This window comes from Scyliorhinus canicula, chromosome 20 (assembly GCF_902713615.1).
Source record: "Scyliorhinus canicula chromosome 20, sScyCan1.1, whole genome shotgun sequence".
Lineage (NCBI taxonomy): Eukaryota > Metazoa > Chordata > Chondrichthyes > Carcharhiniformes > Scyliorhinidae > Scyliorhinus > Scyliorhinus canicula.
The window spans coordinates 84,603,734-84,620,256 of record NC_052165.1 but is presented as its reverse complement, the minus strand read 5'-3'; the positions used below and the strand labels follow the sequence as shown (position 1 = coordinate 84,620,256).

Sequence of the window (16,523 nt, the reverse complement as noted above, 5' to 3'; positions counted from 1 at the left end):
CGGGTGACAGCAGAACTAGGGGGCATAGCCTCAAAATAAGGGGAAGTAGATTTAGGACTGAGTTTAGGAGGAACTTCTTCACCCAAAGGGTTGTGAATCTATGGAATTCCCTGCCCAGTGAAGCAGTTGAGGCTCCTTCATTACATGTTTTTAAGGTAAAGATAGATAGTTTTTTGAAGAAAAAAGGGATTAAGGGTTATGGTGTTCGGGCCGGAAAGTGGAGCTGAGTCCACAAAAGATCAGCCATGATCTCATTGAATGGCGGAGCAGGCTCGAGGGGCCAGATGGCCTATTCCTGCTCCTAGTCCTTATGTTTATGGTCACCTTTAGACTTTTTTTTATTGAATTCAAATTTCACCATCTGCAGTAATGGGACTTGAACCTGGGTCCCAAGAGCAATCTTAGGGTCTCTGGAGTTTACTAGTCCAGTGACAAGACCATTTTCCCTTGTGTTCCGTTGATGGCTCCTGGACATGTGGCAGTCCAGTGACGGATGCCAATCCCACAACCCTCTCGTCCTGAAGGCCCTGGCCGAGGTTGAAGTTGATACATTCCGAGGCCGAGGCATACACAGCATCCATCACTACATGGATGCATTCATGAGTGGAGGACTTTGATATTCCAGAGGTCACTGGTTGAACCCCACAATTAATCAGTTGCTGTGACCTTCATGGCCAGAGGGAGGGGGTCTCCTCCTCCACATGGAGAGAGATTGGTTTTCCGTCACGTTACCCTCAAGTACCCATCCCCTCTCCCGCATCTCCTCCCCACCCCCATCTCCCCCACCTCCATCTCCTCCCCACCCCCTCCCCCATCTCCCCCTCCATCTCTCCCCTCCCCCTCCATCTCCCCCCTCCCCCATCTCCCCACCCACTCCCCTATCTCCTCCCCCTCCATCTCCCCCCTCCCCCTCCCCCATCTCCCCCTCCTCCATCTCTCCCCGTCCATCCTCCCCCTCCTCCATCTCCCCGTCCATCTTCCCCCTCCCCTCCTCCATCTCCCCCTCCCCCATCTATCCTCCCCCTCCTCCATCTCCCCCCGTCCATCTTCTCCCTCCCCTCTCCCTTCTCCATCTCCCCCCTCCCACACCTCCCCCTCCCCCACTCCCCCCTACACCTCCCCCTTCCCCTCCTACACCTCCCCATCTCCCCCCATCTCTCCCCTCCTCCATCTCCTCACCCCTCCTCCATCTCCTCCCCCCTCCCCATCTACCCCCTCCTCCATCTCACCCCTCCCCCATCTTCCCCATCTCCATCAACCCCCTCCACAATCTCCCCCCTCCCCTTCCTCCATCTCCCCACATCCATGTTCCCCCTCCCCCTACATCTGCCCCCATCCCCCTCCTACACCTCCCCGCTCCCCTCCTACACCACCACCTCCCCCTCCACGGTCTACCCCCTTCCTCATCCCTCTCCTCCATCTCCCCCCTCCCCATCACCCCCTCCCTATCCTCCTCCATCTCCCCCTCCTCCATCACCCCCCTCCCCATCGCCCCCTCCTCCTCCATCTCCCCCTCTTTATCACCCCCCTCCCCACCTCCATATCCCCACTCCCCCCTCCATCTCCCCCCTTTCCTTCACCCCCCCTTTCCTTCACCCCCTCCCCCCCTTTCCTTCACCCCCTCCCCCTTTCCTTCACCCCCCTCCCCCCCTTTCCTTCACCCACCTCCCCCCTTTCCTTCACCCCCCTCCCCCCTTTCCTTCACCCCCCTCCCCCCTTTCCTTCACCCCCCTCCCCCCTTTCCTTCACCCCCCTCCCCCCTCCTTCACCCCCCTCCCCCCTTTCCTTCACCCCCTCCCCCCTCCTTCACCCCCTCCCCCCTTTCCTTCACCCCCTCCCCCTTTTCCTTCACCCCCCCTTCCTTCACCCCCCTCCCCCCTTTCCTTCACCCCCGCTCCCCCCTTTCCTTCACCCCCCTCCCTTCACCCCCCTCCCCCCTTTCCTTCACCCCCCTCCCCCCTTCCTTCACCCCCTCCCCCCTTTCCTTCACTCCCGTCCCCCTCCTTTCCTTCACCCCTCCCCCTTTCCTTCATCCCCCCCTTTCCTTCACCCTTCCTTCACCCCCCCCTTTCCTTCACCCCCCTTCCTTCACCCCTCTCCCCCCTTTCCTTCACCCCCCTCCCCTCACCCCCCCCTTTCCTTCACCCCCTCCCCCTTTCCTTCACCACCCTCCCCCCTTTCCTTCACCCCCTCCCCCTTTCCTTCACCCCCTCCCCCCCTTTCCTTCACCCCCCCTCCCCCTTTCTTTCATCCCCTTTTCCTTCACCCCCCCTTTTCCTCACACCCCACCTTTCCTTCACACCCCCCCTTTTCCTTCACCCCCCCTTTTCCTTCCATCCCCCTTTTCCGTCCCCCTCTTTTCTCCCCCTTTTCCTTCACCCCCCTCCCTTTTCCTTCAGCCCCCCTTTTCCTTCACCCCCCCTTTTCCTTCACCCCCCTTTTCCTTCACCCCCCCTTTTCCTTCACCCCCCCCTTTTCCTTCACCCCTCCCCCTTTTCCTTCACCCCCCTTTCCTTCACCCCCCCTTTTCCTGCACCCCCCTTTTCCTTCACCCCCTTTCCTTCACATCCCCCCCTTTTCCTTCACCCCCCTTTTCCTTCACCCCCCCTTTTCCTTCACCCCCTTTTCCTTCACCCCTTTTCCTTCACCCCCCCTTTCCTTCACCCCCCCTTTTCCTTTGCCCCTCCCCCCTTTTCCTTCAACCCCCCCTTTCCTTCACCCCCCCCTTTCCTTCACATCCCCCTTTTCCTTCACACCCCCCCTTTTCCTTCACACCCCCCCTTTTCCTTCACACCCCCCCTTTTCCTTCACACCCCCCTTTTCCTTCACACCCCCCCTTTTCCTTCACCCCCCTTTTCCTTCACACCCCCCCTTTTCCTTCACCCCCCCTTTTCCTTCACACCCCCCTTTTCCTTCACCCCCCCCTTTACCTTCACACCCCCCCTTTTCCTTCACACACCCCCCTTTTCCTTCACACACCCCTTTTCCTTCACACCCCCCCTTTTCCTTCACACCCCCCCTTTACCTTCACACCCCCCCTTTTCCTTCACACACCCCCCTTTTCCTTCACACACCCCCCCTTTTCCTTCACCCCCCCTTTTCCTTCACCCCCCCTTTTCCTTCGCACCCCCCCCCTTTTCCTTCACCCCCCCATTTCCTTCACACACCCCCCCCTTTTCCTTCACCCCCCCTTTTCCTTCACACCCCCCCCCTTTTCCTTCACACCCCCTCTTCCATCGCAGCAGTACCTGATTGGTTGGTTCCGCTCCTGAGCGGCCAATGGTTGGTTTGCGCGCGGAGGAAGCGCGAGCAGAGGTTGTTGTTGTTGGATTTTACCCGGATGCAGAGAGAGAGAGAGAGCGGCGGAGCCGGTGAGCGACCCCCACCACTCTACCCCCCCCACCACTCTTAACCCCCCCCCCACTCTACCCCCCCCTACTCTTATCCCCCCCACCCCCACTCTTATCCCCCACCACCACTCTTACCCCCCCCAACCACCACCACCACTCTACCCCCCCCCACCACTCTTAACCCCCCCCCCCCACTCTACCCCCCCTACTCTTATCCCCCCACCCCCACTCTTATCCCCCCCACTCTTACCCCCCCCACCACCACTCTTACCCCCCCACCACCATTCTTACCCCCATCACCACCACTCTTCTCTCCCCCCCCCCCCCCCCCCCCCACAACCCCAACCCCAACCCCATAAAAACACTAATACCAATACGGGAAATGCTTTCTTTCTGCAATGTAGGGTAACAATGGGCCGTCACTCATCTCGCTCCACCAAACGACAGGATCTCCGAACTGATGAGTCGCCACTCATTCCATCAGTGAATGAGCGTTTGGCTTTTCTTCGTCCTTCCCGGGAGCTTCTCGAGTATTATCGTAAAAAGATTGCAGAGTTTGATGAGGAACATGAGACACTCTTGAAAAGACTGGAAAACTACAAGGCGACATATGAAGAACAGGTGGGTCTTGACAAGCACAGTGAAGGGGTGGAAATCACAAATCAGTCACCTTTGGCACTGTGAGCAGGAGCAGTATTGGAAGTCCTGTAAAGGAATCATATGGATTTGAAACCTTAATTCTGTTTCTCCACAGATGCTGTCAGATCTGCTGAGTTTACCCAGTATTTTCTGTTTTATATTGGAAGGAGTCAATGTTTAATTTCAAGAAGTGATCAAAATTGACAAATATTCTGTTGTTATCCATGAAACCAGAGTTACAAGATTCTGAAGCACCTTCTAGTACACAATTACTTGTGTGCACTCGGTCTGACTCCCGGGTACCGGAATGCTGTCTTGTTTGTCTGAAATAGTGATTTATTCGTGTGCCTATAGTTCTCAACTCGACCCCCTCAATTTGATTCCAATCAATAACTTGCATGGCGTTTTCACCGTGCTAAATGGGATAGACTTTGCCCAGATGTAGCAACTCAAGACTGGATGTCTATGAGGTGCTGCGGACCATCAGCAGCGATAGAATTGTATTCAGCCACAATATGTCACCTAATGGGCTGACATATCCCCCACTCTACCATTTCCACTAAATCAGGGGATTAACCCTGGTTCAATGAAGAGTGCAGGAGAGTCTGCCAGGAGCAACACCAGGAATACCGAAAAAGTAAGTGTCAACTTGGTGAAGCTACAACGCAGGACTACATGTGTGCCAAACAGCACAAGCAGCAAGTAATAGAGCTGTCCACAACCAACAGATCAGATCTAAGTGCTGCAGTCCTACCACATCCAGTTGTGAATGGTGGTGAACACTGGATGAGGAGGCTCCACAAATATCCCCACCCTCAATGATCCTGGCGCCCAGGACATCAGTGCAAAGAACAAGGCTGAAGCATTAGCAACAATCTTCAGCAAAAGTGCCGAGTGGCTGATAAATCTCAGCCCTTCTTCAGTCCCCAGCATCACAGGTGTCCGTCATCAGCCAATTTGATACCCCACCTGATAGCAAGAGATACTGAAAGCACTGGACACTGCAAAGGCTTTGGACCCTGACAATGTTCCGGCAATAGTACTGAAGACTTGTGCTCGCTAACTTGCCGTGCCGTGAGTCAAACTGTTCCAGTACAGCTGCAACACTATCATCTACTTGGCAAATTGCAAAATTGCCCCGGTGTTTCCGGTACACAAGAAACAGGAAAAATCCAACCCAGTCAATTACAACACATCAGTCCACTCTCAATTTCATAGAATCATAGAATTTACAGTGCAGAAGGAGGCCATTTGGCCCATCTTGTCTGCACTGGCCCTTGGAAAGATCATCCTACCTAAGCCCATATCTCCACCCTACCCCAGTAACCCCACCTAACCTTTTTTGGATGCTAAGGGCAATTTAGCATGGCCAATCCACCTAACCTGCACATCTTTGGACTGTGGGAGGAAACCAGAGCACCCGGAGGAAACCCACGCAGACACTGGGAGAATGGGCAGACTCCGCACAAACAGCGACCCAAGCCGGGAATTTAACCTGGCACCCTGGAGCTGTGAAGCAACTGTTCTAACCACATCAGTAAAGTGGTGGAAGGGGTCACCAACAGCACCATCAAGCAGCACTTAGTTAGCAATAACCTGCTCATGGAAGCTCAGTTTGAGTTCCGCCAGGGTCACTCTCACAGAACATAGAACATAGAACGATACAGCGCAGTACAGGCCCTTCGGCCCTCGATGTTGCACCGAGATGGAAAAAAAAAACTAAAGGCCATCTAACCTACACTATGCCCTTATCATCCATATGCTTATCCAATAAACTTTTAAATGCCCTCAATGTTGGCAGGTAGGGCATTCCACGGCCTCACCACTCTTTGCGTAAAAAACCCACCTCTGACCTCTGTCCTATATCTATTACCCCTCAATTTAAGGCTATAAGAACATAAGAACTAGGAGCAGGAGTAGGCCATCTGGCCCCTCGAGCCTGCTCCGCCATTCAATTAGATCATGGCTGATCTTTTGTGGACTCAGCTCCACTTTCCGGCCCGGAAACCATAACCCTTAATCCCTTTATTCTTCAAAAGACTATCTATCTTTACCTTAAGAACATGTAATGAAGGAGCCTCAACTGCTTCACTGGGCAAGGAATTCCATAGATTCACAACCCTTTGGGTGAAGAAGTTCCTCCTAAACTCAGTCCTAAATCTACTTCCCCTTATTTTGAGGCTATGCCCCCTAGTTCTGCTGTCACCCGCCAGTGGAAACAACCTGCCCGCATCTATGTCCCCTCGTGCTAGCCACCTCCATCCGCGGGAGAAGGCTCTCACTGTCCACCCTATCTAACCCTCTGATCATTTTGTATGCCTCTATTAAGTCACCTCTTAACCTTCTTCTCTCTAATGAAAACAACCTCAAGTCCATCAGCCTTTCCTCATAAGATTTTCCCTCCATACCAGGCAACATCCTGGTAAATCTCCTCTGCACCCATTCCAAAGCTTCCACGCCCTTCCTATAATGAGGCGACCAGAACTGTACGCAATACTCCAAATGCGGCCGTACTAGAGTTTTGTACAACTGCAACATGACCTCATGGCTCCAGAACTCCATCCCTCTACCAATAAAGGCCAACACACCATAGGCCTTCTTCACAACCCTATCAACCTGGGTGGCAACTTTCAGGGATCTATGTACATGGACACCGAGATCCCTCTGCTCATCCACACTACCAAGAATTTTACCATTAGCCAAATATTCCGCATTCCTGTTATTCTTTCCAAAGTGAATCACCTCACACTTTTCCACATTAAACTCCATTTGCCACCTCTCAGCCCAGCTCTGCAGCTTATCTATGTCCCTCTGTAACCTGCAACATCCTTCCGCACTGTCTACAACTCCACCGACTTTAGTGTTGTCTGCAAATTTACTCACCCATCCTTCTGCGCCCTCCTCTAGGTCATTTATAAAAATGACAAACAGCAACGGCCCCAGAACAGATCCTTGTGGTACGCCACTCGTAACTGAACTCCATTCTGAACATTTCCCATCAACTACCACTCTCTGTCTTCTTTCAACTAGCCAATTTCTGATCCACATCTCTAAATCACCCTCAATCCCCAGCCTCCGTATTTTCTGCAATAGCCGACCATGGGGGACCTTATCAAACGCTTACTGAAATCCGTATACACCACATCAACTGCTCTACCCTCGTCTACCTGTTCAGTCACCTTCTCAAAGAACTCGATAAGGTTTGTGAGGCATGACCTACCCTTCACAAAACCATGCTGACTGTCCCTAATCATATTATTCCTATCTAGATGATTATAAATCGTATCTTTTATAATCCTCTCCAAGACTTTACCCACCACAGACGTTAGGCTCACCGGCCTATAGTTACCGGGGTTATCTCTACTCCCCTTCTTGAACAAAGGGACCACATCTGCTATCCTCCAGTCCTCTGGCACTATTCCTGTAGCCAATGATGACCTAAAAATCAAAGCCAAAGGCTCAGCAATCTCTTCCCTGGCTTCCCAGAGAATCCTAGGATAAATCCCATCCGGCCCCGGGGACTTATCTATTTTCACCTTGTCCAGAATTGCCAACACTTCTTCCCTACGCACCTCAATGCCATCTATTCTAATAGCCTGGGTCTCAGCATTCTCCTCCACAATATTATCTTTTTCTTGAGTGAATACTGACGAAAAGTATTCATTTAGTATCTCGCTTATCTCCTCAGCCTCCACACACAACTTCCCACCACTGTCCTTGACTGGCCCTACTCTTACCCTAGTCATTCTTTTATTCCTGACATACCTATAGAAAGCTTTTGGGTTTTCCTTGATCCTACCTGCCAAAGACTTCTCATGTCCCCTCCTTGCTCGTCTCAGCTCTCTCTTTAGATCCTTCCTCGCTTCCTTGTAACTATCAAGCGCCCCAACTGAAACTTCACGCCTCATCTTCACATAGGCCTCCTTCTTCCTCTTAACAAGAGATTCCACTTCTTTGGTAAACCACGGTTCCCTCGCTCTACCCCTTCCTCCCTGCCTGACTGGTACGTACTTATCAAGAACATGCAATAGCTGTTCCTTGAACAAGCTCCACATATCCAGTGTGCCCAACCCTTGCAGCCTACTTCTCCAACCTACACATCCTAAGTCATGTCTAATGGCATCATAATTGCCCTTCCCCCAGCTATAACTCTTGCCCTGCGGGGTCTACTTATCCCTTTCCATCACTAACGTAAAGGTCACCGAATTGTGGTCACTGTTTCCAAAGTGCTCACCTACCTCCAGATCTAACACCTGGCCTGGTTCATTACCCAAAACCAAATCCAATGTGGCCTCGCCTCTTGTTGGCCTGTCAACATATTGTGTCAGGTAACCCTCCTGCACACATTGTACAAAGAACGACCCATCTAATGTACTCGAACTATATCTTTTCCAGTCAATATTTGGAAAGTTAAAGTCTCCCATAAGAACTACCCTGTTACTTTCGCTCTTTTCCAGAATCATCTTCGCCATCCTTTCCTCTACATCCCTAGAACTATTAGGTGGCCTATAGAAAACTCCCAACAGGGTGACCTCTCCTTTCCTGTTTCTAACCTCAGCCCATACTACCTCGGAAGAAGAGTCCCCATCTAGCATCCTTTCCGCCACCGTAATACTGTCCTTGACTAGCAGCGCCACACCTTCCCCTCTTTTGCCCCCTTCTCTGAGCTTACTAAAACACCTAAACCCCGGAACCTGCAACAACCATTCCTGTCCCTGCTCTATCCATGTCTCTGAAATGGCCACAACATCGAAGTCCCAGGTACCAACCCATGCTGCCAGTTCCCCTACCTTATTTCGTATACTCCTGGCATTGAAGTAGACACACTTCAAACCACCTACCTGAACACTGGCACCCTCTCAGCTCTCTTGGCCTCATTACAACTATGGTTCAAATATGGGCAAAGGAGTTGAATGCCAGAGGTGAGGTGAGAGTGACTGCCCTTGACATTAAGGCAGCATTTGACGGAGTATGGCATAAAGGAGCCCCAGCTAAACTGGATGGCAATCAGGTGGAAAACTCTTGGAGTCATACCTGGCACAAAGGTTGTGATTGGATGTTAATCACCTCCACTCCAGGACACACTGCAAGAGTTCCTCAGGGTCATGTCCTAGGCTCAGCCATCTTTAGCTGCTTAATCAATTATCTTGCTTCCAACATAAGGTCAGAAATGGGGATGTTCGCTGATGTTCAGCACCTTTCATGACTCTAATATACTGAGAAGTCCATGTCCAAATGCAGTATGACCTGGACAATATCCAGGCTTGGGCTGTTAAGTGGCAAGTAACATCCCCGCCACACGAGAGAGGCAGTGACTATCTCCAACAAGAACGGATCTAACCATCGCCCCTTGAAGGTCACCATTGACTAGAAACTGAACTGGACTAGCCAGAGAGATACCGTAGCTACTGGAACAAGTCAAAGGCTTAAAATCTTACAGTGAGTATCCCCCCCCCCTCACTTCCCATAGTCTGTCCCCCATGTACGAGGCGCATGTCAGGAGTGTTATGGAATACTCCTCACTTGCCTGGATGAGTGAAACGTAACACGTTCTAGGATAAAGCCTGCTTTTTGCTCCCCATTCCACAAACATTCACTCTCCACCAACACACAGTGGCAGCAGTGCACCATCTATAGGATGCACAGCAGGAGCTCACCTTAGTTTTCCACTTGTGTTAGACCGTCCAAAATGCATCACCTCACATTTGCCCAGATTAAACTCCCTCTGCCATCACTCCGCCCAACCGATCTATATCTTGCTGTATCCTCATCGCTACCTGCAATTCCACCAATCTTTGTGTCGCCTGCAAACTGTAAGGGGCTGTTTAGCTCACAGGGCTAAATCGCTGGCTTTGAAAGCAGATCAAGGCAGGCCAACAGCACGGTTCGATTCCCGAACAGGCGCCGGAATGTGGCGACTAGGGGCTTTTCACAGTAACTTCATTGAAGCCTACTCGTGACAATAAGTGATTTTTATTTTTCAAACTTACTAATCATTTATATACACTGCAAAGGTCCTAATACTGATCCTTGTGGAACACCACTAATCACAGCCCTCTTTCCCCCCCCCCCCCACCCGCTCCAGTTTACCAGCCAGCATTGTGTTTATTAGCGGGAAGGCCCCACCCCCACAACAAATAAACACACTAGCTCCAAAGCCCCCTCCTCCACATCCACCTCTTCCAAACTCCCAACATCCAAACAAACCCCAACCAATCATCAATCCTAACCGTCCTTCCCAAACAACCGCCGAAACATCGATTACACAAAACAATTAACCATAATATCCAAAAAGGGAAAGGACAACAGTTGGAAAATTCCAGTTAAAAACCGTCGAGGTCCAAATTCAGTCCCGTCCCAGTCTTCACGAACGCCTCCACTTCTGCCTAAAAGTAGTAGTCCCTGCCATTGTGTTTGACCCTCAGTCTTGCCAGGTAGACCACACAAAACTGCACATTGGATTTATATAACGCTGCCTTCGCTCGACAAAGGTCGCCCGTATCCTTGCCCGTTCCATTGTCAGATCCTGGTTATACGTATACCGTTGCCATCCACTACACCTCCTGCTTCTGTTTCACCAACATCAGCAACTTTTCCTTAACTTGAAAATTGTGAATGCAGACTCTAGTTGGTTCATTCGTTCTCAGTTTCAGCTGAAGACAACGGTGGGCCCTGTCCAATTCGTACTAGGGGGGATCGTCCCCATCAACTTTGTCAGCATGTCGGCGATGTATCGTAGGCCTCCAATTCTCCACCCCTTCAGGCACACCCAGGATCCTCCGATTCAGTCTTTGTGACCTGTTCTTCAGGTCTTCAACTTTGGCTCACAGCCCTCTGGTGATCTCTGCTACCTTCTGCAGCCCATCGCGATGAACTGGTCGCTGTGCCGAGATAATGCCTCCTCCACGCCTTTAATTTTCTTTCATTGTTCCCGCACTGCAGACAAAGTCTTTGCCAACGCCCCTTGCATCAGGAAAAGGGTCTCACCAACCCACTCATTAAGCGAGATTATCATCTCTGTCCAATGCTTTTCAAAATGCTTTGCGAACAGCCACTCAAGCTTTCAGGCGCCACTTCAGTCACTTGATGGCGTACCCCACCCGATAGGCTCTCTCCTGCCATCTTTACTCCCTCTGAACACCTCGTCACGCTTAACGGCGGGCTTTCGCTCACTCCCTTTCTACCTGGGTTCTTTTTTCCTATTTCTGACATTCTATAAATGCCTCACACCTTCCCACAGCTTCTTACCAAAGAATTTTGCCAAAAGCTGGATGTAGAGAGCCTAAAAAGACAACTGGCAGGAGCCATCAAACGTGCGACCTACACCTACAAGCTGCACCCGGAAGTCTCCTCACCCCCGCCCATTCGTAAATGTTGACGCACTTTCCCTTCTCTTTAAATTTGGAGTGTTCTAATTGTCTAGCAATATCTGCCGCAGCAAAACCGAGGTAAGATAAAATGAAGCTGCTTAATTTATTCTTATATGCACACATGCATGCACACATATACAAATATGAGGGGGGTTTCACGATGCCCACCCTTTTTACAGTCACACAATAAACACGGGATAAGAAAGAAATAAAGAGGGTCCAATGCACAGCCACCACAAGACTCCGGGTTTTTGTGTGTGTTTAGAGTCTGGAATCAGAAGTTGACTGGAAGGCTCCTTCCAAGCCTACCAGGGACACAAATGAGTGGGGTCCAGGTGGGTTAGGCTTTTTATAATGATGTACATGGCCCCCACAAGCTGTCAGCAAGGCTAGTTTGTGCCAGTATTTATTACCCTTGAGGGGCAGTTAAGAGTCAACCACATTGCTGTGGGTCTGGAGTCACATGTAAGCCAGACCAGATAAGGACGGCAGATTTCCTTCCCTGAAGGACATTAGTGAACTAGATGGGTTTTTACGACAATTGACAATGGTTTCATGGTCACCATTAGACTTTTTAATTGAGGATTTTTATTTCAAATTTCACCATTTGCAGTGGCAGAATTTGAACCTGCAAACCCAGAGTACTCTGGGTCTCGAATTACTAGTCCATGACAATACCCCTATGCCACCACCTCCCACAGCAATTGGTGTCGATGGCAGTTCCACTGAATCCTCGTCGCCAGTGTTAAGATCCGAGGTAAGCAGCAACATAAGCCATATAGAACATAGAACGTACAGTGCAGAAGGAGGCCACTCTGCCCATCGGGTCTGCACCAACCCACTTAAGCCCTCACTTCCACCCTATCCCCATAACCCAATAACCCCTTTGGACACCAAGGGCAATTTAGCATGGTCAATCCACCTAACCCGCACGTCTTTGGACTGTGGGAGGAAACCGGAGCACCCGGAGGAAACCCACGCCGACATGGGGAGAACGTGCAGACGCCGCACAGACAGTGACCCAGCGGGGAATCAAATCTGGGACCCTGGCCCTGTGAAGCCATAGTGCTATCCACTGTGCTACCGTGCTGCCTATGTTAGAGCACAGAGGTTTATTACTTGCAATCAAACCACCACCGCTCCCTGGGAGGGATACTAGAGTGGCTGCACTTGTCTGACATTAGTCGACACACCTTCAACCTCGTGATCTGGGATTCGTCCGCTGACTCTTCAGGATACCGATGCAAGGTTGGCAACCTACACAGGGGAGTCTCTCGCGATGGCTGTCCAGCAGCAAGTCAGCAAATTTACCACTGGTCATGGGGTGTGACTGGCACCGTCCACACCTTCACTGACTGATAAGAGGGTTTGCCAAATGCATGCAAATGGCCCCATGGGAGAATAATCTTTATTATTTTATAGTAAGAAGTCTTACAACACCAGGTTAAAGTCCAACAGGTTTGTTTCAAACACGAGCTTTCGGAGCACGGCTCCTTCTTCAGGTGAATGGAAAGGCTTGTTCCAGAAATGTTTATATAGACACAGTCAGAGATGCCCCGGAATGCGAGCACCTGCAGGCAATCAAATCATCAAAGATGCAGAGAGAGAGGTAACTCCAGGTTAAAGAGGTGTGAATTGTCCCAAGCCAGTTCAGTCGGTAGGCCTCTGCAAGTCCAGGCTTGTTGGTGGGGGCCGAATGTAATGCGACATGAATCCCAGATCCCGGTTGAGTCCGCATTCATGCGTGCGGAACTTAGCTATAAGTTTTTGCTCAGCAATTTTGCGTTGTCGCGTCTCCTGAAGGCCTCCTTGTAGAATGCTGACCCGGAGATCAGAGGCTGAATGTCCTTGACTGCTGAAGTGTTCCCCAACTGGAAGGGAACAGTCCTGCCTGTTGATAGTCGCACGATGCCCGTTTATTCGTTGTCGCAGTGTCTGCATGGTCTCGCCAATGTACCACGCTTCGGGACATCCTTTCCTGCAGCGTATGAGGTAGACTACATTGGTCGAGTCGCACGAGTATGCGCCGCGTACCTGGTGGGTGGTGTTTCCACGTGTAATGGTGGTGTCCATGTCGATGATCTGGCATGTCTTGCAGAGATTACCCTGGCAGGGTTTTGTGGTGTTGTGGTTGCTGTTCTGAAGGCTGGGTAATTTGCTGCAAACAATGGTTTGTTTGAGGTTGCGCGGTTGTTTGAAGGCCAGTAGTGGGGGTGTGGGGATGACCTTGGCAAGATGTCCATCCTCGCTGATGATGTGTTGGAGGCTGCGAAGAAGATGTCGTAGTTTCTCCGCCCCAGGAAAGTACTGGACGACGAAGGGTACTCTGTCAGTGGTGTCCCGTGTTTGTCTTCTGAGGAGGTCGGTGCGGTTTTTTGCTGTGGCGCGGTGGAACTGTCGATCAATGAGTCGAGCGCCATATCCCGTTCGTACGAGGGCATCTTTCAGCATCTGTAGGTGTCTGTTGCGCTCCTCCTTGTCTGAGCAGATCCTGTGTATACGGAGGGCTTGTCCATAGGGGATGGCTTCTTTAATGTGTTTCGGGTGAAAGCTGGAGAAGTGGAGCATCGTGAGATTATCTGTGGGCTTGCGGTAAAGCGAGGTGTTGAGGTGACCGTCCTTGATGGAGACGAGTGTGTCCAAGAATGGAACTGAATTTGGAGAATAGTCCATGGTGAGTTTGATGGTGGGATGGAACTTATTGATGTCATCGTGTAGTCGTTTCAGTGATGTCTCGCCGTGGGTCCAAAGGAAAAAAATGTCATCGATGTATCTGGTGTATAGCATCGGTTGAAAGTCCTGTGTGGTGAGGAAGTCCTGTTCAAACTTGTGCATGAAGATGTTGGCATATTGAGGTGCAAATTTGGTCCCCATGGCTGTTCCGTGCGTCTGGATGAAGAATTTGTTGTCGAAGGTGAAGACGTTGTGGTCTAGAATGAAACGGATGAGTTGCAGAATTGCGTCTGGAGATTGGCAGTTGTCGGTGTTGAGTACTGAGGCTGTTGCAGCAATGCCGTCGTCATGGGGGATGCTGGTGTAGAGTGCCGAGACATCCATTGTGACGAGGATTATTTTATAAGCATTGTACTGCCTTCCCTGATTCCCTGATGTGGCTGTGGCTAGGTCTGACCTGGCCGCGGATGTGAGATGCCGTGACCGGTGGTGAGACAATGAAATGGAGGGCAGCGATTACCTAATCAGCGGTTGCAGGATTAGGTGGCTTCGTTGGTCGGGGCTCAAAGCGTCTGCGTGAGGTAGGTGTCCCCCGGAGCAGTGTTCCACCCTACCTCCTCCTCTAACCAAAAAAAACCCATGGTTGTTGGGAAGCGGGAGCAGGGGCTTGTCGTGAAGGTGAGTGAGTGCCTTTAAATTTGCTTACCTTTCAGCGGGAGCAGGGTTTGAGGGAATGTAAGGTAAGCTCTTCCTTTCTTTTTCTTTTATTTTTCTTGTTTTTTTAAAAATCTAGAGGTGATGTCAGGGAAGGCAGTACAATGCTCCTCCTGCAGAATGTTTGAGGTGAGGGACGCCGTCAGTGTCCCTGCTGATTTCATCTGTGGGAAGTTCACCCAACTCCAGCTCCTCAAAAACCGTGTTAGGGACCTGGAGCTTGAGCTGGATGAACTTCGGATCATTCGGGAGGCAGAGGGGGTCATAGATAGGAGCTTCAGGGAAGTAGTTACACCAAACACTGGAGATAGATGGGTAACTGTAAGAGGGACTGGGAAGAAGCAGTCAGTGCAGGGACCCCCTGCGGTCGTTCCCCTGAGTAACAAGTATACCGTTTTGGATACTTGTGGGGGGGACGACTTACCAGGGGTAAGCCATGGGGTACGGGCCTCTGGCACGGAGTCTGTCTCTGTTGCTCAGAAGGGAAGGGGGAAAGGAGTAGAACATTAGTAATTGGGGACTCAATAGTCAGGGGCACAGATAGGAGATTTTGTGGGAGCGAGAGAGACTCACGTTTGGTATGTTGCCTCCCAGGTGCAAGGGTACGTGATGTCTCGGATCGTGTTTTCCGGGTCCTTGAGGGGGAGGGGGAGCAGCCCCAAGTCGTAGTCCACATTGGCACTAACGACATAGGTAGGAAAGGGGACAAGGATGTCAGGCTGGCCTTTAGGGAGCTAGGATGGAAGCTCAGAGCGAGAACAAACAGAGTTGTTATCTCTGGGTTGTTGCCCGTGCCACGTGATAGTGAGATGAGGAATAGGGAGAGAGAGCAATTAAACACGTGGCTACAGGGATGGTGCAGGCGGGAGGGATTCAGATTTCTGGATAACTGGGGCTCTTTCTGGGGAAGGTGGGACCTCTATAGACAGGATGGTCTACATCTGAACCTGAGGGGCATCAATATCCTGGGGGGGAGATTTGTTAGTGCTCTTTGGGGGGGTTTAAACTAATTCAGCAGGGCCATGGGAACATGGATTGCAGTTTTGGGGTACGGGAGATTGAGAGTACAGAGGTCAGGAGCACAGATTTGACTTCGCAGGAGGGTGCCAGTGTTCAGGTAGGTGGTTTGAAGTGTGTCTACTTCAATGCCAGGAGTATACGAAATAAGGTAGGGGAACTGGCAGCATGGGTTGGTACCTGGGACTTCGATGTTGTGGCCATTTCAGAGACATGGATAGAGCAGGGACAGGAATGGTTGTTGTAGGTTCCGGGGTTTAGGTGTTTTAGTAAGCTTAGAGAAGGGGGCAAAAGAGGGGGGGTGTGGCGCTGCTAGTCAAGGACAGTATTACGGTGGCGGAAAGGATGCTAGATGGGGTCTCTTCTTCCGAGGTAGTATGGGCTGAGGTTAGAAACAGGAAAGGAGAGGTCACCCTGTTGGGAGTTTTCTATAGGCCACCTAATAGTTCTAGGGATGTAGAGGAAAGGATGGCGAAGATGATTCTGGAAAAGACCGAAAGTAACAGGGTAGTTGTTATGGGAGACTTTAACTTTCCAAATATTGACTGGAAAAGATATAGTTTGAGTACATTAGATGGGTCGTTCTTTGTACAATGTGTGCAGGAGGGTTTCCTGACACAATATGTTGACAGGCCAACAAGAGGCGAACCACATTGGATTTGGTTTTGGGTAATGAACCAGGCCAGGTGTTAGATCTGGAGGTAGGTGAGCACTTTGGAAACAGTGACCACAATTCGGTGACCTTTACGTTAGTGATGGA

General features: G+C 50.9%; 1 protein-coding gene across 1 annotated transcript in view; it reads left to right on the top strand.

Moving 5' to 3' along the window:
• The first annotated feature begins 3,323 nt into the window (after positions 1–3,323).
• Positions 3,324–16,523, top strand: part of ccdc77 (coiled-coil domain containing 77) — a 134,494-nt gene continuing 121,294 nt past the window's right edge. The window contains exons 1-2 of the mRNA XM_038780848.1: positions 3,324–3,371; positions 3,755–3,971. Of these exons, the coding sequence (XP_038636776.1) occupies positions 3,762–3,971 (210 nt within the window). The 5' untranslated portion in view covers positions 3,324–3,371; positions 3,755–3,761. The remainder of the gene's footprint in view (positions 3,372–3,754; positions 3,972–16,523) is intronic.